General features: G+C 47.7%; 1 protein-coding gene across 1 annotated transcript in view; it reads right to left on the reverse strand.

Moving 5' to 3' along the window:
* Nucleotides 1–15648: 15648 nt before the first annotated feature.
* The window catches only part of LOC137522943 (phospholipase A2 inhibitor 25 kDa subunit-like), a 29245-nt gene continuing 18762 nt past the window's right edge, over nucleotides 15649–26131 (reverse strand). The window contains exon 5 of the mRNA XM_068243102.1: nucleotides 15649–15902. Coding sequence (XP_068099203.1) covers nucleotides 15709–15902 — 194 coding nt within the window. The 3' untranslated portion in view covers nucleotides 15649–15708. The remainder of the gene's footprint in view (nucleotides 15903–26131) is intronic.

A 26131-nucleotide genomic window follows, 5' to 3' on the forward strand; every position in this document is an offset into this window, starting at 1 on the left:
TTGCCCCAGGCGCAACTTGGGGCAGCTTGGTCTAGATCCGTCTCTGGCCCGGGGTGAAGGTGCGGGAAAAGCATCTTCAACCCAGCGAGCAAGGGCTTCACGGATCTTTCGCATCATGTTGTCTGCCTGGGATGGGGGAAGGAACTGCCTTAATTTCCCTTTACAGCGGGGATCTAAAATGGTGGCCACCCACATGTCCAGCCTCACTTTCAATTTCTTTATCCGGGGGTCACTCTTGAAGCACTGGATCATGTGAGCAGCCATAGGAAAGAGGTGCCTGCCAGAAATCTCCTCTTCCGGCCTGTTATCACAGCTGTCACCATCCTGCTCCAGCAGCTCATCAATCTCTTCCCACCCCCGTACAATTGCCTCTTCCTCCTCCTCCTCCTCAACCTCTGCCTCTCCTACGTCCTCTTCCTGGGCATCAGCATGATCAGACACTCCCGAATTTGCCTGTGCACTCTGATCTCCACGTCCAAGCAAGTTAAACAACATTTTGTCAAGCATGAAGATAAGGGGGAGTACTTGTGAGATGCTACAGTTCTCCATGCTGACCAACTTTGTGGCTTGCTCGAAAGGCTGCAAAACTTGGCAAACCTGACCAATTTGCTCCCACTGGTCCCCAGTAATGTAGTCCAGTGACAAATTTGAGGAAGCTGTCTCAGAAAGATAGATTCTGACTGCCATTCGCTGCTCCCACAACCTCTGCAACATGTAGAGGGTGGAGTTCCACCGCGTTGGGCAATCACTTATGAGTCTGTGCTGCGGAAGATTATGACGGCGCTGCAACAACTTCAAAGAAGCGGAGGCGGTTGCTGAGCGCCGGATGTGAGCTGACACCTTTCGTGCTGTTGAAACAGCGTCCTTTAACCCTTCATATGTTCCTAAGAACTTACTAACTATAAGATTGAAGACGTGGGCCAAACAGGGAAGATGGGTGTAGCCACCTAGACGCATAGCAGACAGCATATTAGACCCATTGTCAGAGACGACAATTCCTGTAAGAAGTTTCCGTGGGGCCAACCACTGGCGGATCTGGTCTTCAAAGGCACTAAGGATTTCAGATCCTGTTTGCCTCTTCTCTTCCATCGATACCAGCTTCAGCATTGCTTGGCATCGATGGTGCTGCATGCCAGTATACGAGCGAAACTGCTTGATGGGAGGCTCATCAACTACCTGGCCTGCCACAGAACAGGTGGCAGAGGGGAGTGGAGCGGGCCTCCCCTTGACCCCACGAGGTGGCACCACAAGCTGTTGAGATACTGGACAAGATCTTCCACCATCCCCAGCACGATGTAGAGTGACCCAATGGGCTGTATAAGTTATATACTTCCCCTGCCCATGCCTGCTGCTCCAGGCATCTGTAGTAAAATGGACCTTTCCACCCACCGCATGGTCCATTGACCGGGCTACACACGCCACCATTTGCTGGTGTAGGGCAGGTATCGCTTTCCTGGCAAAATAATGTCGGCTTGGGATCCTCCATTGTGGCGCCACACTGCTCATAAGTTTGCGGAAGGGGGCACTGTCCACAAAATTGTAGGGTAGCAGCTGTTGGGCCAACATTTTTGCCAGGAGCCCATTATTTTTTACAACAAATTTGTCATTTGGAGGGAGCATACGCTTCCTCTGCAACATTTCAGGAACCGAAGGCTGGCGCTGAAAACCTAATGAGGTGGATTGGTGCACTATTCCAGCCTGGCATGCAGAGAGAATCGGACAGGATTGGGAAGGTGCAGGCTGAATAGGGACAGGCCGAAGGCTGGAAGGAGGAAGGGGTGGGCCTGCTGTTGCTGCTGTTCCAGCCACACTCTTCCCAGAATTCTGTACCCACTGAAATGCACTGTGGTGATGGACGCGCAGATGGCTTCTCATGCCAGAAGTGCCAAAGCCGCTGCCCTTTTGGCCTCTGCTTACCGCTTTGCGGCATATGGTACAGACCACCTTGCAAACGTCCTCTGCATGGTCTGTAAAGAAATGCCATGCTGGGGATGACCTTTCTGCACTCCTACTGGTTTTTTTGGTTGTTTTTTTACCAGCATTGGAATTGGCAGCAACAGGAATTACAGCTGGAAGTTGCTGGCCAACTGGATGATCACTTTGACCATGGTGATTGTGCCTACTGCTGCTGACACCTAGGCCACGAGATGCCGTCCATGTAGGAACATTAGCCTCACAATCATCTACTTCAACCACAGAATTATCATCTTGTTCCTCCACCTTCACACTGTGCAAATCAGTGGTTGTATTAAGAAGTTGAGTAGTACCACTGGTGTCACAAGCTTGTGGAGCTTTTCTGCATGACAAAAAAATGGGGGCCATTTCTGTCAAAACATCACCCACTATTTCTTGAGAGCTTGGACCCAAGGTCTCTGCCAATGCCTCATCCAAATCTTTTTGCAAATCCCTCTCCTCATCCTGAAATGTTAAATTTAGCTCTGGAGAAGAGCACTGGGAGGAGGCAATCACATCACAATCAGCAACTGCCGCCAGGGTTTTCGCAGCCTCACGAGGAACATGAGAACTGGTGCTGCTGTGACTGTCAAGACTACCTAACAATTCCTCAGACTGGGTACAGGGCTCCTTTTCAAAATAGTTCAGGACAGTATTGGCTCGTTCCTCATTAATAGTTATCCTGCGACCAAACACAGGGAACAAATTGCGTACCAAAGGGGATCTATTCCTGCTGCCACCTTCTGCCTGATCACGTGCTTTGCGTGATCCACCATCGCTCCACTGTCTTTTTGGAGTGAAAGGTGCATCCTGCTGCTTTCGATCCATTGCCTTTGGACTCAGTAGATAAAATAAAAATTTTATATATATATATAAAATTATAAATATATGTATATATATATATATATATATATATATATATACACACACACACTCTCTCTGTCACACCACAGTAAGCTAACTATCCCTGACCCTCGCACACTACAGCAAGTACACTCTCTATCACACTACACCTGACTCTCTCTCTCTATATATATATCACTCTAAGCTAAACCTGACTCTCTCTCTCTATATCACACTAACCTAAGCCTGAATCTCTATCACACTAACCTAAGCCTACCTCTCTGATTCTCCTCACAGCAAATATTACACACTACACTACAATCTAGCTCTCACACTCAATCTACAATCTGTCACAAATACCCAGCTAACTCACTAATCCTCACTCTAGTCTAAGCTCACTCACACACAGTCTTTAAAAAGACTATTGGTTTATTATTTATACAGTAAAGTATATATCTCAAACTCAGTCAGTAACAAAATATGGGTCTGTCTCTCTCCTCTGCTCCACAAGACTGAAACCCACAAAATGGAGGACAGCCTCTCCTCTATTTTATACAAGATGGGTGGGATAAGTTGTGATAGGTCGCTAGGAAATGGTTGCTAACGTATGATTGGTCTATCTTTTTAAAGCAGCCCTATTTGTTCAGCAATTTCGCGGATTTCCGCGGAATTCCGAATTCCGGCAGTTGCCTGATTGGTTCATTCATTCCGAATGCAATGATTGGCTTAAAAATACCGTTCTGCCGGAATCGCGGAAATTCCGCGGAATTCCGTTTCCGTTAACGGAAAATTCCGCGTTCCGCGTTCCGATGCGGAAACGTCATTTCCGGCCGGAATTGCGGAAATTACAATTCCGCGATATCCGAGCGAGCAACCCTACTGTTTATCTTCACAGTTTATTTTCAACTTGGATTTTCCATAATGTTCATGTATGAGTTAAAACGTTTGTATTTAGATTAAATTGCTGTTGGCACTTTGCGATAGATAAGTGACTTTTGGGTTGCAGTTTGGGCACTCGGCCTCCAAAAGGTTCGCAACCACTGTCCTAATCTAATGTCCCACATTGCTAAGTTCATGTAAACTTGTCTCCACCCACGACCACACCCACATTCTGGTCCATGACCACACCCACTTTTCGGCGCGCCACGCTATGCGCGCCGCATGACGTGACCCCAATTTTTTGGCGCGCACATGCTCCAGTTTTTGGCACAGCAAGCTGCATGCGCCATGCTGCTTTTTCCTCCTCCCCCCCCCTTTTTGCCCCCCCTGGAAAATTTTCTGTGGACGCCCATGGTGGTTGGGTTGGTATCTGGAAACTAGTGACGAGATGTACACAGGAGAGATATTGTGGAGAGCTTTGTAAATTGAGTAAGTTAAGAGATTGAACTGGAACTTCTGGTTAATTGGTGGCCAGTGAAGAGCTTGACAGAGAGGAGCAGCAGAGAAAGAGCGGGTAGAAAGATGAATGAGACAGGCAGCTGAGTTCAGTACTGACTGGAGCAGAACCAGTCTGTTGGTAGTCCACAAAGTAGTATGTTACAATAGTCCAAATGAGAGAATATAAGAGCATGTATTAACATTTTAGTAGTGTACTGAGTGAGAAAAAGATGGATATGTTTTTGAGTTGGAGGTGACAGGAGCTGTTTAGGGAGTAAATGGGTGACAGAAAATTTGGGCGCATGAGGCAAGTTACCAAAAACGGTGTCGCCATTCACTCCCAATATAAGTATCATTTGATAGGCGCCGAACAGGAAAAAAGGGCGCCGGAGATTATTAACGGTTTAAAACGGTGCCCGGAGATTATTAACGGTTTAAAATGGTGCCCGGAGATTATTAACGTTTTCAAACTACTCTCGTGATGATTTAAGTTTACAAAATGCGCCCATGACAAATAACATTTAGAAAAATACTAAACATATCTGTCGTATTTAACTAAAACTTTATTCAAAATGTTGTCCCTTACCGTCTGTAAAACATTATTATTCACATAATAAAGCGATCAGTAAATACATTGTAATATATTTTTTACAGTCACTATTTGTAAAACATTATTATCCACACAATAAAGCGATCACTAAGGGGGGTTTTAGGGTTAGGCACCACCAGGGGGGATTTAGGGTTAGGCACCACCAGGGGGGAGTTAGGGTTAGGCACCACCAGGGGGAGTTAGGGTTAGGCACCACCAGGGGGGTCTTAGGGTTAGGCACCACCAGGGGAGATTTATGGTCAGGCACCACCGGGGGAGATTGAGGGTTAGGCACCACCAGGGGGAATTTAGGGTTAGGCAACACCAGGGGGGTCTTAAGGTTAGGCACCACCAGGGGGGTCTTAGGGTTAGGCACCACCAAGGGGGTCTTAGGGTTAGGGATAGGTAGAGGGAGGGTTCTGTGTGAGAGTAGGGTTAGGTTTAGTTGTAGTAGTAATATGTTAGTAATATTTACTAATGTTTTACAACGGTTATTACGAACGTACTTATATATTTTTTTCATTTTTATAAACAATATCTTCAGATTTTATTACATGAAGAAATGATAAATTAAGGTTATACACATTATTATACAATTATAATGATTAAAGGGATACTTACCGTATTTTTTGGACCATAAGACGCACTTTTTTACTCCCCAAAAGAGGGGGAAAATGTTGGTGCGTCTAATGGTCCGAATGTGCCCTCACAGCCTCCCCAAAAATGAATCCCTGGCAGTCTAGTGGTCCCCTCCTCGCTCCCCGTGCACAGCGGCTGCAGCCTGATGTGTCACGCACCCTGCTCCATGTCGGGTGCAGTGACAGCGGCAATGTCCCTGGTTCCTCCGATCCCTCCCTCCCGTGCCCGTCAGCTGCATCGTTTTGTCACTTACCCTGCTCCATCGTGGGTAAAGTGACTGCAGCAATGTCCCCGATGATCCACCGATCCCTCCCTCCCAAGCACAGCGGCTGCAGCGTTGTCCCCGATGATCCTCCGATCCCTGTATGCGCGGCTGCTTTAGATTTTGTCACACACCCTGCTCCATCGCACGGGTGCAGTGACAGCGGTAATGTCCCGGGTTCCTTTGATCTCTCCCTCCTGTGCGCGGCGGCTGCAGCCCGTTATTACTCAGTCTGGCGTGTCCCGGGAGCCGGCTCTTTTATCCACACTTCGGCAGGCATTTTACTACATTGTAGCTTTAAGGGTCCCTTGCGTGATGACCTCATCAAACAAGGCCCCTTTGCTACAGTGTAGTAAAATGCCTGCCAAAGTGTGGATAAAAGAGCCGGCTCCCGGGACACGCCAGACTGAGTAATAACGGGCTGAAGCCGCCGCGCACAGGAGGGAGTGATCAAAGGAACCCGGGACATTACCGCTGTCACTGCACCCGTGCGATGGAGCAGGGTGCGTGACAAAATCTAAAGCAGCCGCGCATACAGGGATCGGAGGATCATCGGGGACAACGCTGCAGCCGATGTGCTTGGGAGGGAGGGATCGGTGGATCATCGGGGACATTGCTGCAGTCACTTTACCCACGATGGAGCAGGGTAAGTGACAAAACGATGCAGCTGACGCGCACGGGAGGGAGGGATCGGTGGATCACCGGGGACATTGCTGCAGTCACTGCACTCGCAAAGGAGCAGGGTGCCAATCAGCTGGAGCCACTGCAGAGAGAGAGAGGGATATAAGGCATTGCACACTGCAGCTGTCACCGCTCCTGCAATGCAGCATGCTGGGTGACATTTACATGCTGCCACCGCTGTGCATCTGAGGGAGGGAGGTATCGGGCATCACCTGGGATCATTGTAGCTGTTCCCACTCCCAGGATGGAGCATGCTGGGTGACTGTAGTGTCCTTTAGTTTAGCTTCCACTGTTAGTTCCCTGCTGTTGTAGTGTAACATAGCTGGAAGGAAGGAGGAGCAGCTGGGATTAGTGTTGTGTAGTGTAGGGAAGTGTAACCTAGCTGGGGTAAGGGGGGTGCAGCAGGGATTAGTGTAGTGTAGTAAGCAGTGAAGTGTAATGTAGTTGGGGGTGGACAGCAGGGGTTAGTGTAGTGCAGTTGGGGGAAAAGGTCTACAAGATGCCCCGACCTATATTCGCATCAGGTTTAGTATATATATTTTTTTCCCCAATTCTTGTCCTCTAAACCTGGGTGCGTCTTATAGTCCGGAGCGTCTTATAGTCCGAAAAATACGGTAAGTCAAATTAAAAAAAAATGAGTTTTACTCACCTGGGGCTTCCCTCAGCCCCCTGCAGCTGTCCGGTGTCCTCGCAGCATCGCTCCGATCCTCCTGTCCCCACTGGTGGCTCCTTCCGGTTTCAGCGACAGCCGCCGACAGGCTGGGAATGCGAGTGATTCCTCGCGTTCCCAGCCAAAATAGCGCCCTCTATGCTGTTATTGCGGCCTTCTTGCTTATCACGCACCCTTTTTTTCCCGACACCCTTTTTGCATGTATGCAGTAAATGTGAGGAATCAAGGAGAAAGAGGAGTCAAATATTACCCCTAAGCCCCATGCTTTGGGAACTGAAGTTATAAGGGTGTTATTAACTGCTTGCCGACTGCATCACGCTGATGGGCGTGGCCGCGGCGACAGCCCCAGGACCGCCTAACGCCGATTGGTGTAAAGTGCTGCGGCGGCAGTTTGCAGGAGATCGCGTGCAAGCTGCACGCGCATCTCCTGTTGGTAGGTGGAGCGGAGCTCCGCCTTCAGTCTCTGAGCGGCGATTGCCTCTCGGGAGACTTAGACGGCGAAACCGCTGTCTTTCTTCTAAGTACAGCGCTGCGATCTGCAGCAGCGCTGTACTGGGGACAGCCGTGTGACACGGCTGTCCCCTCCTGACTGTCGGCGGTGATCGACTGTCATAGGCCAATGACAGCTGATCACAGGGACTGGCTGACGGGAGGGGAGGGCGGGAGGGTATTGTAAAAAAAATAAATAAATAAGTAAATTTAATGAAAAAATATTAGTATAAATATTTACAAAAAAAACAAACAAACACTGGGGGGCGATCAAACCCCACCAACAGAGAGCTCTGTTGGTGGGGTTGGAAAGGGGGGGGGGATCACTAAGTGTAACCCACTTAGTTATGGAAAATTGTGGTTTTATGTTTATGTATATGGTTATGTGTTGAAGCGATGCCTATGTCTCTAGGTATATGCTCTGTATTCATGTGCCAAGCCCAATTCCGTGCTTGGCGAAATAAAAGCGATTCTGATTCTGATCACTAGTGTGCTCTGTTGTGCGGCCCTGCAGCTTGGCCTTAAAGCTGCAGTGGCCAATTACACAAAAAATAGCCTGGTCTTTAGGGGTGGGTTAGCACTGTGGTCCTCAAGAGGTTAATAGGTACTGACCCTAACCAGAATTTGAACCCTGGTCGGTCGTATCAAAAGCAGAGACCTTAGCCAGTCTGGTTAGGAATAAATGCATAGCCACAAGTGCAACTTGCACAAAAGGTCTAGCTATGTGGAACACAAAAGGTGGAAGGATGTGAAAGGTAATATGTAATATGCACAAGTAGACTAATACTGCCATCTAGTGGTACAAATACTGTATGGATAGCTGTTAGAGATACTCATTTGAATTCCGCAGATTTGAAATGTCCGATCGGAAACCACAGAACTTGGAAGCCTTGCCTCAGAACCTGAAAGCATTGCACCAATCAGAGAATGCCGAATTTTTCCGCAAAAATCAAATGACCACGGTAACTTTAGATCAATTACAAGACTCCGATACTAGCGAGTATTCCCGAGTCCTGTGACTGGCCTAACATTTCTGCAGTATTCCGATTACTGCGGGGAAATTCTGAATTCTCTGATTGGTTCAATACTCGGAAGTGTTAAGCCAATCAGAGAATGCAAAAAAAGACTCTTCGGAAATAGGAAAACAGAAATAAGAAATCCATGGAGTCGGTAATCGGCATTGGAGGAAAACTGTATTTCCATGGGATTGTGAATCGGCATTTCCGACCATCCCTAATTGGTGTGCTGACTAGTAAATCATGTAAAAGCAGGGGTGTTTCGCTAGCCCCAAAGATCAGTGACACGTGCCCCTTATCTATTCTGGGGTGCACCGGATGTCCCCCAGGAAGATTAGAGGCACCACAGCACCCAGCATGGCACCACACAGTGCCCAGCATGTCCCACAGAGGCACCACTGCATCCAGCATGGCACTGCGCAGATCCCAGCATGTCCCACAGAGGCACCACTGCATCCAGCATGGCACTGCGCAGATCCCAGCATGTCCCACAGAGGCACCACTGCATCCAGCATGGCACTGCGCAGATGCCAGCATGGCATTACAGCACCCAGCGTGTCCCATAAAAGCACCATAGCACCCAGCATGACACCGTAGCACCCAGCATGGCACAACAGCACACGTCAAATGGTGATATGCTAGGTGCTGTGTTGCCTTTATGGGGGCATGCAGGGAGCTGTGGTTGTTCTATGGGTGAATTCTGGGAAGTTGTGGTGCCTCAATGTGAGGTCTGCGGGAGCATGGGAGGAGGTCCACTAGAAGGTCAGGGAATGATATGGGGGGTATGGCAGCAGTCCAGCTCACCCATCAGAAAGCCAGGCCAGTCAGCACAGGAGCCAGGTAACTCTGCCTAGTTATGTTTAAGTGACACTGCCTATTTATGTGATTTGCTGCATTTTGCATTTTTTATCAATGAAGATGAGGCTTCATCCAGCACTTTACTGGGCTGGCCTACTTAGACCGCTGTTAAAGAGAAACTCCGACCAAGAATTGAACTTTATCCCAATCAGTAGCTGATACACCCTTTTACATGAGAAATCTATTCCTTTTCACAAACAGACCACCAGGGGGTGCTGTATGACTGATATTGTGGTGAAACCCCTCCCACAAGAAGCTCTGAGTACCGAGGTACTCCTGGCAGTTTCTTGTCTGTGAACCTTGTTGCATTGTGGGAAATAGCTGTTTACAGCTGTTTCCAACTGCCAAAACAGCTAGTAGCAGCTACATCACCTTCCAACAGTAAAAATGTCACCATGTGATAAATGTCAGAATGTAAATCAGGGATTTAAAAGATTTTACAATGGGCAAACACTGACTAAATAATTTAAACATAATTATTGTAAAAATGAAGCACTTTTTTATTACATTATTTTCACTGGAGTTCCTCTTTAAGTTCATGTAATTTTGGCCCTACCCATGACAAGACCCACATTCTGGTGTATGGCCCCACCCATTTTCCAGCTGGAGTGCCCAAAAGTGCCCTGGATCTCTTAGGATCCTAGCAACGCCCCTGGTGTGTCCTATTTCTTCTTACTGCACCTGTTTTGTGTTGTCTGTCACAACTATTATCATTGTCTGTAATCTTATTTATTGTTCAGCACTGCATAATATGTTGGCGCCATATAAATCCAATAAATAATATCAATAGCTTCACAAACATGTCCTGATGCAGCCTTATATTATAGCCTCAAGCAGAAAAGAAAAAAAAATGAAAGGAATATTGGATCTTATTTACTAATTACTAAGGCTTTACTGACATTGAGATAAATGATCAGAGTAGTTTGCCTTCTCAGAACAGAAGGTATTTGTTATAATTCAGCTTTAACCCCCTTGCCGTTACAATTATGGCGGCAAGGGGGCAGCACAACACTTTTTTTTTTTAAAATCATGTAGCGAGCCCAGGGCTCGCTACATGATAGCCGCTGACAAGCGGCATCCCCCTATCCATTTATTAGCGCTATTGCGGGCCGCAATGCGTACAAAAATAAGCTTTGCTGCATTACAAACGCATAGATATGCGGCAACGCGTATTTTTGTATGCGTTGTGGCCCACAATAGCGATAATTGCAGTCGGGAATGCGGAAAAAGCTACGTGTGGCCAGTCCTGATGGGGCTGTCGGCAAAAATTAAACTAGCTGGCAGCGGGGGACCAGAGGATTAGTGAGTGGCTGCGAGGGCACAGGACTGCTGCAGGGGGCTGGTAGAAGCCCCAGGTGAGTAAAACTCATTTTTTTTCCTGACTTAAGGTTCACTTTAAGGGGGCTGGAAGAAGCCCCAGGTAGGTTCACCACTTTAGGTTACGGGTTTATTACCTCTTAAAGAGAACCTGTAACAAAAAAAGGTTCCCCTGGGGGGTACCCACCTCGGGAAGGGGAAGCCACCAGGTCCCAATGAGGCTACCCCCACTCCTGTAGCTGCAGGCAGTCCAGCGCTGGCTCCCCCGACGTGTCCGGCAATCCTCCCTCGACAAGCCTGATAAACGCGGATTTATTTACCTCGCCTGGCTCCAGTGGGGGCGCTGTTGCGGCTCTCCGCACGGAGATAGATGAAAATAGACAATCTCCGTCGGCAGGGCCGGCCTTAGGTTTCACAGCGCCCTGAGCGAAACTGGATTTTGTTGCCCCCCCCCCCATAAGTAGCATAGTTGTCCCCATATAGGTAGCATAGTTGCCCCCAGTGTAGGTAGTATAGTTGCCCCATATAGGTAGCATAGCTGCCCTCAGTGTAGCTAGTACAGTTTCCCCCAGTGTAGTAGCATGGTTGCCCCCCAGTGTAGGCAGTATGCCCCCAGGTTAGGTAGTATGCCCCAGTATGCCCCCAGTGTAGGTAGTATGCCCCCAGTGTAGGTAGTTTGCCCCAGTATTCCCCCAGTGTAGGTAGTATGCCCCCAGTGTAGGTAGTATGCCCCCTGTATGCCCCCAGTGTAGGTAGTATGCCCCAGTATGCCCCCAGTGTAGGTAGCATGCCCCCAGTGTAGGTAGTTTGCCCCAGTATGCCCCCAGTGTAGGTAGTATGCCCCAGTATGCCCCCAGTGTAGGTAGTATTCCCCCAGTGTAGGTAGTATGCCCCCAGTGTAGGTAGTTTGCCCCCAGTGTAGGTAGTTTGCCCCCAGTGTAGGTAGTATGCCCCCAGTGTAGGTAGTTTGCCCCCAGTGTAGGTAGTTTGCCCCCAGTGTAGGTAGTATGCCCCCAGTGTAGGTAGTATGCCCTCAGTGTAGGTAGTTTGCCCCCAGTATGCCCCCAATGTAGGTAGTTTGCCCCCCAGTGTAGGTAGTATGCCACCAGTGTAGGTAGTTTGCCCCCAGTATGCCCCCAGTGTAGGTAGTTTGCCCCCAGTGTAGGTAGTATGCCCCCAGTGTAGGTAGTTTGCCACCAGTGTAGGTAGTTTGCCACCAGTGTAGGTAGTTTGCTCCCAGTGTAGGTAGTTTGCCACCAGTGTAGGTAGTTTGCCCCAGGCAACCCCCCCCCCCTTTATGTGGCAGCGGGCCGGGCAGAGACTGACTCACCTGACATCCAGCTCCAGCGCCAACCTCACTCTTCTCTACCCGCCTCCGCTCCATCTGTAGTTAGAGCAGGCTACAAGAAAATGGCCGCCGTTTGTCTGCATTTGTGGACATCGGCGGCCATTTTCTTGTAGTCCTGCTCTAAATATAGACGGAGAGGACACAGGGAGACAGCGGGCGGCGAGGGGCGGCAAGGGGCGACGGGGCGCATGCGCCCTTGAGAGCATGGCGCCCTGAGCGACCGCACAGGTCGCTCATAGCAAAGGCCGGCCCTGTCCATCGGGTCCGCTCTACTGCGCAGGTGCAGGAGACTTGCGCCTGTGCAGTAGAGCGGCCCGGCGAAGATTGGCTATTTTTGCCTATCTCCGTGCAGAGAGCGGATACTGTGCCTGTGTTGGAGCAGGGGAGGTAAATATTTACATCGCTGCTGCTCCAGGAGGATTTTCGCCACCGCCATGGGACACAGGTGGACAGGGGAAGCCTCAGCAGGATCCGGAGACTTCCCCCACCCGAGGTGAGTACCCCCCCAGGGGAGGTTTTTTTTGTTACAGGTTTTCTTTAAGTTTCCTGACAATTTTGGCATATCAGCTGTGTCACAACTCACAATTGATAAAGCAATACCTTTTTATTATCTATGCCTTCAAAGTTATACATACATTGTTTTTTTTTTTCAGGACATTCTAGGCTTAAGGCTTTCTTTTGGTGGTATTTTTCTTTTTTATTTCACAGGCTCTTAATCGAAGAAAATTAGGCATAATGCAAAATATATTTTTCATGTTTTCCCTTTCTAATTTTTACATGACAAGTGCCACAGTTGTAAAACACCTCAAAATACATTACTTGGCTCGTCCTGTTAAAATGATACCATACATGCCATATTTCATCACTAGTTGGGCATGTAGAGTACCATGGGCTCGATTAACTAAAGCATGATAACGGCGATCACAGCAGTTAATACGCGATCTGCCACATGCAAACCTTTGTGCATGTAAAAGGTTACTCTGCGTGATAAGCAGAGGTTTGTGCGCGATCATGTGCGTGCTTCACCTTTTACGCGCAGATCGTGTGATAACTGCTGTGTGATAGCAGTTATCATGATTTAGAGAATCAAGCCCCATTATCGCTAGCCTGGGCATCTGTAGTGATTGCATGCAATCGCGAGGACACACAGTTTGGGGACCGAAGTACTGTATCGATGCATTGCTAGGCAACAACATTCCACTGCATCTATATGGCGTTGGGTCTCCAAGCTGTAGCCTTAGCAATCGCAACCGATCGCTATAGGGCAGCAGCCATTACAGGCGTCTATGAATCTTAAAGTGGGATTATCACCATAAAAATTAAATTTCAACAGCAACTGGTCTTAGTGTATTAAGTAATAAAGATGTTAATCCTGCCTTCAAAACTTTTTCTGCTGTTATGGTTTGGAGTTATCATATACCTTAGGAGCACTGGCCCTTTAATTGCCATTGCCAACAGTTGCATGCGGGGTATCTTTTTATCTATAATATATTTGTCCTTTTCCCTTTAGTTCCCCTTCCTTCTAATGACATAAGCCAGTGCACTTCCTAGTATAGACCTTAGTGGGAGTGTCTGAAGACTCTGGGAGGAGGGCGGGTAACGAATACACAATTAGCAAGAGAAGAAAAAAGAGCGAGGAAGTAAATTATGTCAGGATTAGCTTCATTCAAAGGTAACCAAGATGGAAACTGCCTAGAATAGGATTCTCTGCTTTTCCTTTATAAAATTCACAGGAATCATAACATTGACAGTGCAATACATCTGTTATGTTAGTAGAACTAGTGTTTATCTATTTATATATGTGTTGTTTATATGTTGTCACTTGTTCTTTAAGGCCAAGTATAGGTGATGCAAGGGCTTTTTTTTTAGTAAGGTAGGGGTTAAACATTAAAAAAAACAAAAAACTTTATTTTTTGGGCTCGCTGTCACTTTAATTTAAAAGAAAAAATACCACCTAACATTATGTGAATGATTGCTGGTAGCCGCAATCATTCACAATTGGGATAGTGCAGGAGCGTGCATGTGCAAGTGCGACGGGAGCGCACACGTGCACGCGTGACGGGAGTGTGCACGTGCATGAGCTGGAGCGCAAGAACAGCAGCATTCTGCACTGGACGTTCCTCCAGGAACACAGAGAGGCATAGACCTGGACAATTGGGCATACGAGGTGCGTCCAAATACAGCAAGAGGATAAACTTTCTTCTTGTTTTGCTTTAGGTTCACTTTGCACCATATTTTTTAAAAATGTGTCTGCTGTTGGATACTGGATCATATTGGACCAGGGGGTATGTTGTTAAAGGAGGCTGGTACAGTCAGGCACTTATAGCAACAATTTATTTTTAATAAAGTTACAGCAGGCGTACACTGAACAGTGAGAAAGGAAAATGAGCATTATAGTAAGCCACTTAGCACAGTATAAGTTCAAATAACATTTTAAAACATTATCATTTTCTTTGTGGATACATAAGAAAGAAGTCACATCCCTCTCCAATTAGGTCTCCAAGATGATTGCAGTCCCATAATTGACGCTAAAAAATAATCAATGTTAAATAATCTCAAATATTCTTTCACTAACCTTTAGCAGCTCACCATGCTTTCTAATATGACCCAGACAAGGGTTATACTAGAATGAAGGTCCAGATCTCTGTATCCAGGGATCCAAGTTAGGAGGCCCTGTTTAGTTTTTGATACCCTTAGAAAAGCAAACAAATAGGTAAATGTATGTGCAGAAGTACAGTTGTGCTTTGGAAGAACCATGAATTGAGAAAAATACATATGGCACAGTTGCTGACTTCTTTTTAAAAATGCTAGTTGCCTGGCCATTATGCACATCTACTGACTGTTATTCTCTCTGAATCACTGACCCAGAACATGTATGCAGACCAGCATGTGCCTGCATGATCATACTAGTTGTGACTCAAAGTACTGCAGCAAAAAAGATCAGCCGCAGAGCTTGCAGCCCCTAACAGGGATGTAACTAGAAGTCCCCGGGCCCCCCTGCAAGATTTTGAGTGGGAACTCCCCCCACCCTGGGGCTGATTCATGGCCATTTTGGGGGGCAGGAGGGGTCGCAGCTTGAGGGGAGAGCTTTGAACACCAGCGGGGAGGGGGGACAGTCCCCCCCTCCCTCACCTCGGGCTCTCCCCTCTGCGCTCCCCTCCTGCATCTATTTAAGTGTCAGCAGCAGTGGCGGCAGCTATAAATGCCTCCATTCACCACCGGAGGTCTCCGATCTGCAAGGGCTTCACATTACTTCCTGTTTTAACAGGAAGTAAGGTGAAGCCCTTGCAGGTCGGCGACCTCTGTGGTTAATGGAGGTAATTATAGCTGCTGCTACCGCCGCTGCTGACACTTAGATAGATGCAGGAGGGGAGCGCAGAGGGGAGAGCCCGAGGTGAGTGAGGGGGGGGGGGGGGACTGTCCCCCCTACCTGCTGGTGTGCAAAGCTCTCCCCTCATGCTGCGACCCCTCCTGCCCCCCCAAAACGGCCATAAGCGGCTGCCTCCCCTATAGTTACACCAGTGGCCCCTAAGCTCCTCTGAATCTGGCTATCCTTTAAATTCAAGCAGTTGATTTGTTGAGCTAAAAATAAAAAATAAAACAAAATCCATTCCAAAATAAATGTTTTGTTGTTGCCTCTTTTTGTGTGTGGTCTTTTTAAGTGTATTAGAAAAAGAATTTAAGCAGCAGAAGACCAGTCAAGGCTGGGAGATAGAAGGCATATCGGAGGGCTGGGCTTCCACTGGTGCAGATGATCTTAACATCTGTAGATAGTCCGTTACTGCTGGCATGTTGATTGCCAATATCGCAGATACTTTTTGTAGCACAACCACGAAAGACTGTAGATACTGATGCAGATCCTATAAAAAATGAAAGAGAGAGAGAAAGAGAGATGGTGCAAAAAGAGAGAATTAACAATTTTAAAGGGAACCTGAAGTGAGGAAAATTATTTAAAATAAACACATGATGTAGCTGCAAATGAATATTACATACTAACCTCGCCATCAGTTCCACTCTGAAGCTCACTATTTTCTTCTTACAGTGATCCCTTCCAGTTCTGACAATATTTTGTCAGAACTGAAATATACCAGTTGCTGTCAGTTATACAGTGGCTTGCAAAAGTATTCGGCCCCCTTTGAAGTTTTCCACATTTTGTCACATTACTGCCACAAACATAAATCAATTTTATTGGAATTCCACGTAAAAGACCAACACAAAGTGGTGTATATGTGAGAAGTGGTACGAAAATTATACAGGATTCCAAACATTTTTTTACAAATAAATAACTGCAAAGTGGGGTGTGCGTAATTATTCAGCCCCCTGAGTCAATACTTTGTAGAACCACCTTTTGCTAAAATTACAGCTGCCAGTCTTTTAGGGTATGTCTCTACCAGCTTTGTACATCTAGAGACTGAAATCCTTGCCCATTCTTCTTTGCAAAACTGCTCCAGCTCAGTCAGATTAGATAGACAGCGTTTGTGAAAAGCAGTTTTCAGATCTTGCCACAGATTCTCCATTGGATTTAGATCTGGACTTTGACTGGGCTATTCTAACACATGGATATGTTTTGTTTCAAACCATTCCATTGTTGCCCTGGCTTTATATTTAGGGTCATTGTCCTGCTGGAAGGTGAACCTCCGCCCTGTCTCAAGTCTTTTGCAGACGCCAATAGGTTTTCTTCCAAGATTGCCCTGTATTTGGCTCCATCCATCTTCCCATCATCTCTGACCAGCTTCCCTGTCCCTGCTGAAGAGAAGCACCCCCAGAGCATAATGCTGCCACCACCATATTTGACAGTGGGGATGGTGTGTTAAGAGTGATGTGCAATGTTAGCTTTCCGCCACACGTAGCATTTTGCATTTTGGACAAAAAGTTCCATTTTGGTCTCATCTGACCAGAGCACCTTCTTCCACATGTTTGCTGTGTCCCCCACATGGCTTGTGGCAAACTGCAAATGGGACTTCTTATGCTTTTCCGTTAACAATGGCTTTCTTCTTGCCACTCTTCCATAAAGGCCAACTTTGTGCAGTGCATGTGTAACGATCGGTGAAGCACAGAGAGGATCTGATTACCAGTGATCTGCAGAATCACTGGGAATACAGATGTATACCAGATTATACGTGATCTGCAGTATCACTGATAATCCGATATACTAGCTAATCTCTGTTCACCTGAGTAGAGTGTAGTGTTTGGTGTAACAGTAACACTTAGAGGACTAGGCCTCAGTGCAGCAAGGGGTACTGCACAGATTCCTTCCGCAGACCTGAGCTCTCCAAGACGGGAGGAGTCAGACTGACAGTAGGAAGGACAGACTGGAAGTAACCTTCAGGAGGAAGGATTACTAACAGAGCGAGGAACCGCCTCTAACAGTAAGGTCGGTTCTCGAGGTCGGACAAGCCAGGTCGTACACACACGGACAGATAAAGTACAAGATCAGGAGGCAAAGGCGGAGTCAAAGTACAGGCAGGGTTCAGCAACGGGGTATCAGATATATCGGGGTACAAAATCAGGAGGCAGAAGCAGAGTCAAGGAGCGAGCCGGGGTTCGGCAACAGAGTATCAGAAATATCGAGGTACAAGATCAGAGTTCAGAAGGGTAGTCAAGGCAGGCAAAAGTCATAACAGATAATCACAATCAAACTAGTACTTTAGCTATCAACAGAATCTAGCTAAGTGTAGGATTACAGCTCCAGCTGGTCCCGGCACACTTGCGGATCTGACTACGGATCTGGGTGCTCCCACATATGTGATGGCACGCCAGACAAAGAGCAAGTGAACAACCAGCAGTATATATACTCTAGGACCTTTCCAGGACCTCCCTAATTGCTGGTCCAATGAGAGCAGTGGAATTTGTCAGCTGACCCAGCTGGTCAGCCGACACCCTTCTAACTGCTATTTAAACTCTGCCTCTGTGCTCGCGCGCGTGTAAGTCTGAATCTTGGTGGACTATCAGTCCCAGCCACACCAGTACTGTCATGCAATGTATCTAATGCGGGGGCCGCCTCTGATGCGGATTCCGCCGTTACCAAAGCGGATTCCGCCGCACTGCCTATGCGGCATGCGGCGGTCTTTCCGCGTTGTAACGCCATGCTGAACGCGGAAACAGCCGCCTCACCTCGAGAGACGGCGGCCTTTCCGCGTTTCCTTACAGTACCCCCCCCCCCCCCCCCCCCCGGGGAGTGGACTCCGGACAACTCCTACCAGGTTTCTCGGGATGTAAGGTATGAAACTCCCTTCTTAACTCGTCTGCATGCATGCGTGAACCCGGTACCCATTGTCTCTCCTCAATGCCGTACCCTTTCCAATGTACCAGGTACTGAACCGAGTTTTGTACCGTGCGGGAATCTAAAATCTTTTCCACTTCACATTCAGGTTGGGCATCTACTAACACAGGAGGAGGAGGAGTGGGACCCACCTGGACTGTGGGTTTAAGAAGTGATACGTGGAAGGACCTCACTCCCCGCATGCTGTTGGGAAGATCAACGGTATATGTGACCTCATTGATCTTCCTAGCAACCGGGAATGGACCCACGAACCTGGGACCAAGTTTGTCAGAAGGTTGTCTCAGGGTCAAGTAACGTGTGGATACCCAGACCAAGTCCCCTGGTCGGAACCTCCACTCCACTGAGCGTTTTTTGTCAGCTTGACCCTTCTGACTCAAAAACGCCTTTTGTAAACTATCTCTCACCGTGTGCCAAATGTCTTTAAAAGACCTCTGCCAGGCCTCCAGAGCTGGAAACGGGGTGGAGGCCACTGGAAATGGTGAGAACTTGGGCAATTTTCCAGACACAACCTGGAACGGAGAGAATCCGGTGGAAGAGCTTTTCAAATTATTTTGTGCGAACTCCGCGAAGGGCAGAAATTTAACCCAGTCGCTCTGCGTCTCCGCAACGTAGCACCTCAAAAATTGCTCCAATGACTGGTTGATTCTCTCCGTTTGCCCATTGGTCTGTGGGTGGTAGCCCGATGAAAATGACAGCTTCATGCCCATTTGTTGGCAGAATGCCCTCCAGAATCTAGAAACGAACTGGACTCCCCGATCCGACACTATGTTCTCCGGAATGCCGTGCAGCCGGAAGACATGTGTAATAAACAAGTCGGCCAATTCCTGGGCCGAGGGGAGTCCTTTCAAGGGCACGAAATGGGCCATTTTACTGAAGCGGTCGACTACCACCCAAATGACCGACATACCTTCTGACTTGGGAAGTTCGCCCACAAAATCCATGGACAAATGAGTCCATGGCTCACTCGGGGTGGGTAAAGGCTGCAAGGTACCCACAGGTGCCAGCCGGGAGGGTTTACTCTTAGCGCAAACTGCACACTCCCTAACGAACTCCTTGCAGTCTGCTGCTAAAGAAGGCCACCAAGCACACCTGGATACTAGATTCTGAGTTCTAGATGCCCCAGGGTGTCCCGCATTCTTGTGAGAATGAAACATCTGCAAAGTGCGGAGACGAAAGGGTAGGGGTACAAACATCACCCCTTCAGGTTTTCCTTCGGGGACATCCTGCTGAAAAGGCCTCAGGGTCTCTGTCCAGTCCTCCCAAGTCTCAGCTGCCGCTAACACTAGCCTCTGTGGGATAATGGACTCTGGGGCAGGAGGCTGGGCTGTCTCTGGCTCAAAGCATCTGGACAGAGCATCTGCCTTAACGTTCTTGCTGCCCGGGGTGTATGTAATCAGGAACCTGAACCTCGAAAAAAATAACGACCATCGAGCCTGACGGGGACTTAACCTCTTAGCCCCCTCGATGTATTCCAGGTTTTTGTGATCGGTGTATACCGTAATCATATGCTCTGCTCCTTCCAGCCAATGACGCCACTCCTCAAAGGCAAGTTTAATGGCAAGGAGCTCTCTGTTGCCTATATCGTAGTTTCTCTCTGCCGGAGAGAACCTACGAGAGAAATAGCCACAGGGATGTAATCTTCCCTGCAACCCTGATCGCTGAGACAGCACAGCCCCTACCCCGACCTCTGAGGCGTCCACCTCAACAATAAAGGGGTAAGAAGTGTCAACGTGCCTCAGAATGGGTGCTGAGCAAAACAAGTCTTTCAGAGTGGAGAATGCTCGTAGAGCTTCTGGAGTCCAGTGGTTAGTATCTGCCCCTTTTTTTGTAAGACTGGTGAGGGGTGAAATGACCGTGGAATACCCCTTTATGAACCTTCTGTAATAGTTCGCGAAGCCTAAGAACCGCTGTAAAGATTTTAACCCCACGGGTTGGGGCCACTCTAACACAGCAGAGACTTTGGCGGGATCCATACACAGGCCCATAGTGGAAATAATATAACCCAGAAAGGCGACAGATGTTACTTCGAAAATACATTTCTCAAGTTTAGCGTATAACGAGTTTTGTCTTAGTTTGCAGAGTACAAATTTCACATGCGTCCTGTGCTCAGAGAGGTTGTTGGAGAAAATAAGTATATCGTCTAGATAGACCAGCACGAATCTCCCCAACACCTCTCTGAAGACCTCGTTGATGAGTTCCTGGAAAACGGCCGGGGCATTACATAACCCAAAGGGCATCACTAGGTACTCGTAATGCCCGTCTGGCGTGTTAAAGGCCGTTTTCCACTCATCACCCTTTCTTATGCGTACCAGGTTGTACGCGCCCCGTAAATCCAGTTTTGAGAAGATCTTGGCGTCTGTGACCTGCGTAAATAAATCGTCTATCAGGGGTAACGGATATCGGTTCTTTACCGTGATTTTATTCAGTCCCTGGTAATCGATACAGGGCCGCAGGCCCCCGTCTTTCTTTTTAACGAAAAAGAAACCTGCTCCAGCAGGCGATCGGGACGGACGAATGAAACCCTTGGCCAAATTCTCACGGATATATTCTTGCATGGCCAACTTTTCTGGCCCAGATAAATTGTACAGATGACCCCGAGGAGGCATACAACCAGAACGGATATCAATGGGGCAATCAAAAGAGCGATGTGGGGGTAATTTGTCTGCTGCCTTGGGACAGAACACATCAGAATATTCTAAATATTGCTCAGGTACCCCTTGTACATGAACCCTGGTTTGGCCCAGTGTCACCTTCCCTAAACATTGCTGAAAGCAGCGTGCTGACCAAGAAACTAGTTGGCCGGTGGCCCAATCGATGTGTGGAGAATGAAGGTGCAACCACGGCATGCCGAGTATAATGGTGGAAGTAGACATATGCAACACAAAGAATTGTAATTTTTCCCAGTGCAGAACCCCTATGGTGACTCCCACCTCTGGTGTCTGAGACAGTGGGTGACTCCCTTGCAGGAGAGAGTCATCCACTGCCGTAACCTGGATGGGTGGTTGTACAGGTGTTAGTGGAATACCCAATTTCTTAGCAAACTCAAAATCCATAAAATTTGCCGTGGAGCCTGAATCGATAAAGGCTTCCGTGACCTCGGTTTTATCTTCCCACGTAATGGTGCAGGGAAGAAGCAACCGTTTTTCTTCTAAGGGTAAAAGTCGGACGCCCAGGGTGTTACCCCCTACCACTCCCAGGCGGTAGCGTTTTCCCGGCTTATTAGGGCAGTTTCGTACTATATGCCCCCCTTCAGCGCAATACAGACACAGCTGTTCGGTCATTCTCCGTCTTCACTCCACCTGGGTCAATTTTGACCGACCAATCTGTATCGGCTCGGATGGAAGCAAGACCGGAGAAGACAAAACAGTAGGAGGTGGAATCACTGGGGCTGTGGTGTAAGACACCCTTCTGACACGGGAACTACCCCTGGTCTGCCTTTGGTAGCCCAGCCTGCGGTCGATCCGGATGGCCGCTGAGATGGCCTCATCGACTGTTCTGGGTTCGGGCTGACTTAACATCATGTCAGAGACCTCATCGGACAGCCCTGACAAGAAACAATCTAACAGGGCATGAGTGTCCCACCTGGCCGTAACTGACCACCTCCTAAACTCGGCCGCGTAATCTTCGACCGGACCTTCGCCTTGACGCAATAGCTTGAGCTTCCGCTCAGAAGTCGAGGCAAGGTCTGGATCGTCATAAATTACTGCCATAGCCTTAAAGAATTCCTCTACAGAGGTAAGCGCTTTGTCTCCGGTGGGCAGGCTATATGCCCATGACTGGGAGTCGCCGGACAACAAAGTTTTAATAAACGTGACCCTCTGGGTCTCAGTACCCGAAGATTGGGGTCTCAACTCAAAATAGGACAATACTCTACTCCTAAAATTCCGGAAGTCAGATCTGTGGCGGAAAAGCTTTCAGGGACAGGCATACGTATGTCAGAGCTAGGAGAGGATCGCACATGATCCACTGATGTCTGGAGGGTTTGTACAGACCCTGATAGGGCATCAATAAGAGTTATGTGGGTGCCCAGTACTTGATTGATGTTGTCCACCGAAGAGGCAAGTACACCCAGACAATCAGTGTTTGCGTCCATTTTGTATTTGGTCTGGCGTTCTGTAACGATCGGTGAAGCACAGAGGGATCTGATTACCAGTGATCTGCAGAATCACTGGGAATACAGATGTATACCAGATTATACGTGATCTACAGTATCACTGATAATCCGATATACTAGCTAACCTCTGTTCACCTGAGTAGAGTGTAGTGTTTGGTGTAACAGTAACACTTAGAGGACTAGGCCTCAGTGCAGCAAGGGGTACTGCACAGATTCCTTCCGCAGACCTGAGCTCTCCAAGACGGGAGGAGTCAGACTGACAGTAGGAAGGACAGACTGGAAGTAACCTTCAGGAGGAAGGATTACTAACAGAGCGAGGAACCGCCTCTAACAGTAAGGTCGGTTCTCGAGGTCGGACAAGCCAGGTCGTACACACACGGACAGATAAAGTACAAGATCAGGAGGCAAAGGCGGAGTCAAAGTACAGGCAGGGTTCAGCAACGGGGTATCAGATATATCGGGGTACAAAATCAGGAGGCAGAAGCAGAGTCAAGGAGCGAGCCGGGGTTCGGCAACAGAGTATCAGAAATATCGAGGTACAAGATAAGAGTTCAGAAGGGTAGTCAAGGCAGGCAAAAGTCATAACAGATAATCACAATCAAACTAGTACTTTAGCTATCAACAGAATCTAGCTAAGTGTAGGATTACAGCTCCAGCTGGTCCCGGCACACTTGCAGATCTGACTACGGATCTGGGTGCTCCCACATATGTGATCGCACGCCAGACAAAGAGCAAGTGAACAACCAGCAGTATATATACTCTAGGACCTTTCCAGGACCTCCCTAATTGCTGGTCCAATGAGAGCAGTGGAATTTGTCAGCTGACCCAGCTGGTCAGCCGACACCCTTCTAACTGCTATTTAAACTCTGCCTCTGTGCTCGCGCGCGTGTAAGTCTGAATCTTGGTGGACTATCAGTCCCAGCCACACCAGTACTGTCATGCAATGTATCTAATGCGGGGGCCGCCTCTGATGCGGATTCCGCCGTTACCAAAGCGGATTCCGCCGCACTGCCTATGCGGCATGCGGCGGTTTTTCCGCGATGTAACGCCATGCTGGACGCGGAAACAGCCGCCTCACCTCGAGAGATGGCGGCCTTTCCGCGTTTCCTTACAGCATGACTAATAGTTGTCCTATGGATAGATTCCCCCACCTGAGCTGTAGATCTCTGCAGCTTGTCCAGACTCACCATGGGCCTATTGACTGCATTTCTAATCAGCGCTCTCCTTGTTCAGCCTGTGAGTTTAGGTGGACGGTCTTGTCTTGGTAGGTTTACAGCTGTGCCATACTCCTTCCATTTCTGAATGATCGCTTGAACAGTGCTCCGTGGGATGTTCAAGGCTTTGGAAATCTTTTTGTAGCCTAAGCCTGCTTTAAATTTCTCAATAACTTTATCCCTGACCTCTTTGGTGTGTTCTTTGGACTTCATGGTGTTGTTGCTTCCAATATTCTCTTAGACTACCTCTGAGGCCGTCACAGAGCAGCTGTATTTGTACTGACATTAGATTACACACAGGTGCACTCTATTTAGTCATTAGCACTCATCAGGCAATGTCTATGGGCAACTGACTGCACTCAGACCAAAGGGGGCTGAATAATTATGCACACCCCACTTTGCAGTTATTTTTTTTTTTTAAATGTTTGGAATCATGTATGATTTTTGTTCCACTTCTCACGTGTACACCACTTTGTATTGGTCTTTCACGTGGAATTCCAATAAAATTGATTCATGTTTGTGGCAGTAATGTGACAAAATGTGGAAAACTTCAAGAGGGCCGAATACTTTTGCAAGCCACTGTATATCAGCGGCAGCCAGTTACAACTGAATGTGCAAGGTAATGTCCATGTTTACCTATGGCTCTAGTGGGCGATATAACAGTTTAACAGTGTGCTGACCAGGAAGCGGTTATGGGGTAATGGCCACTTAAAATGGAGGAAGAAGAATTTCATTGGTCACAGTGGACAATGGGACGCAGGAGAGGAGAAAGAGATTGAGGAGTAGACTACACAGGAGGTAGTATGACCTGTGTATGGTTATTTTGACTTTTTATTTTCAGTTCAGGTTCTCTTTAAGAAATAGTTGAAAGTACTGAAACAAAAACTACCAACTGGAGCCATTCCCGAACAGATACATTTCAATATTTTTTTCTTAGAGTGATGTCATTGACCAGATTGCGGGATTGTTAGCCACAAAATCAAATTCTATGTACCCACTGCTCTGTGTTCTTTGTGCAGCCTGGAACCGCACCCTGCAGTGCAAGCTCTCCAATGTATTCAGAAATGTTTCTGCTGTAATAAATCGTATCTCACAGTCAATTGGTAAGGAAGGAAAGAAGAGGAGAGTCGGCACTGCTGCAGGCTGTCTTTAATCCAAAGTGTGGTTATACATTTTCCAACAAGTAAAAAAATACAGTAAACATACCATTGTTGTGGAGGCTGTGTGCTAATGGTGGGTGCTGGGCACAGATTTGCCTTTTGACTGTTTTGCGCTGTAAATGCGCTTCTACAGAGGCAGTGTCAGAGGATTTGGAGGCTGCGGGCACTGCCATTCTCCCCTACCACGCAGACGAATGCTGTAGTGCTGACTCTTCCCTTTCTTCTTTGCTTATCTCACAGTCAGCCTGGCTCAATTATCGCCATCACCAAAGAAGGGAGCATCTCCCCTCCCACATTCCGGCTGCTCAGTGATTGGGCTGAGCACAGTTCAGTGTGACAGACTGAAGCTGAAATCTGATGCTGTGCTCACACGTGTATACAAGCAAGATAGCCACGACACAGCAGATTGGAGGAGGAGAAAAAAGAGTAAGGGAGGAAATTGCATTAGGATTGGCTTCAGTTCAGAGGGAACAAAAAATGGCAAATGCCAGGAACAGAATTCTCTTTATCTACTTAATAAATAAAATTCACTAAAATCAAACCAGATAGTACAATACCTCTGTTGTGTAAGGGAAGCAAGTAGTCAAAGTAGTCATCAATATATATACCGGTATACACACTTTTTTTTTCCTGGCATAGTATGGCTGACCCTGCTGCTTTAATAAGTATTAGTTGGTCGGAGCCATGGCATGGCCTAATCCCATTTTTTTATGTGGGTGACCGATGGTTGCCGCAGTTTCACATTCAAAGTTTAATTCGCTATATAATGTGTCTTTTAAGATTGTGAACGTTTTCAGCTGCAACTAGGCATGGTCAAAATTGCCAATTTCTGATTCTGCCTGGATTCTAAATCTAGCCTCATAATTCCGATTTCTGAATGGTATTCTGCAAATGTGATGCCATCTAGTGGTGTCTTGAGACACAGCGAGTACTTGAGGCACAAAAGAATCCATGATTATTGCACCGGCACTAACAATGCCACCGGCTCTGTCCACTCATGCACCCTTTCTCCCACAGACACTCTCCTAATTCCTTTCAAGTTACACCAGACACTGAAAATGCTGCATGTGCAATGCTGCACAATGCTGCACAGGTCAGTCTTTTACTGCACTGCTGCAGTCACCATGTTGCAGCGATGGAGGCACATCTGACTCAAAAATAAGCTGAGGGGGGACTTTTTAGCACATTTTTTTGTGCTTAAACATTCAGCTTATAGACGAGTTTATACTATGACACACGTTATACATTTTAAGAAAATGAACAGCTTGGGTTCCCCCCTTCCAAGCCTCATTAACTCCTTGTCACCTATGCAGGCTTC

This window comes from Hyperolius riggenbachi, chromosome 6 (assembly GCF_040937935.1).
Source record: "Hyperolius riggenbachi isolate aHypRig1 chromosome 6, aHypRig1.pri, whole genome shotgun sequence".
NCBI lineage: Eukaryota > Metazoa > Chordata > Amphibia > Anura > Hyperoliidae > Hyperolius > Hyperolius riggenbachi.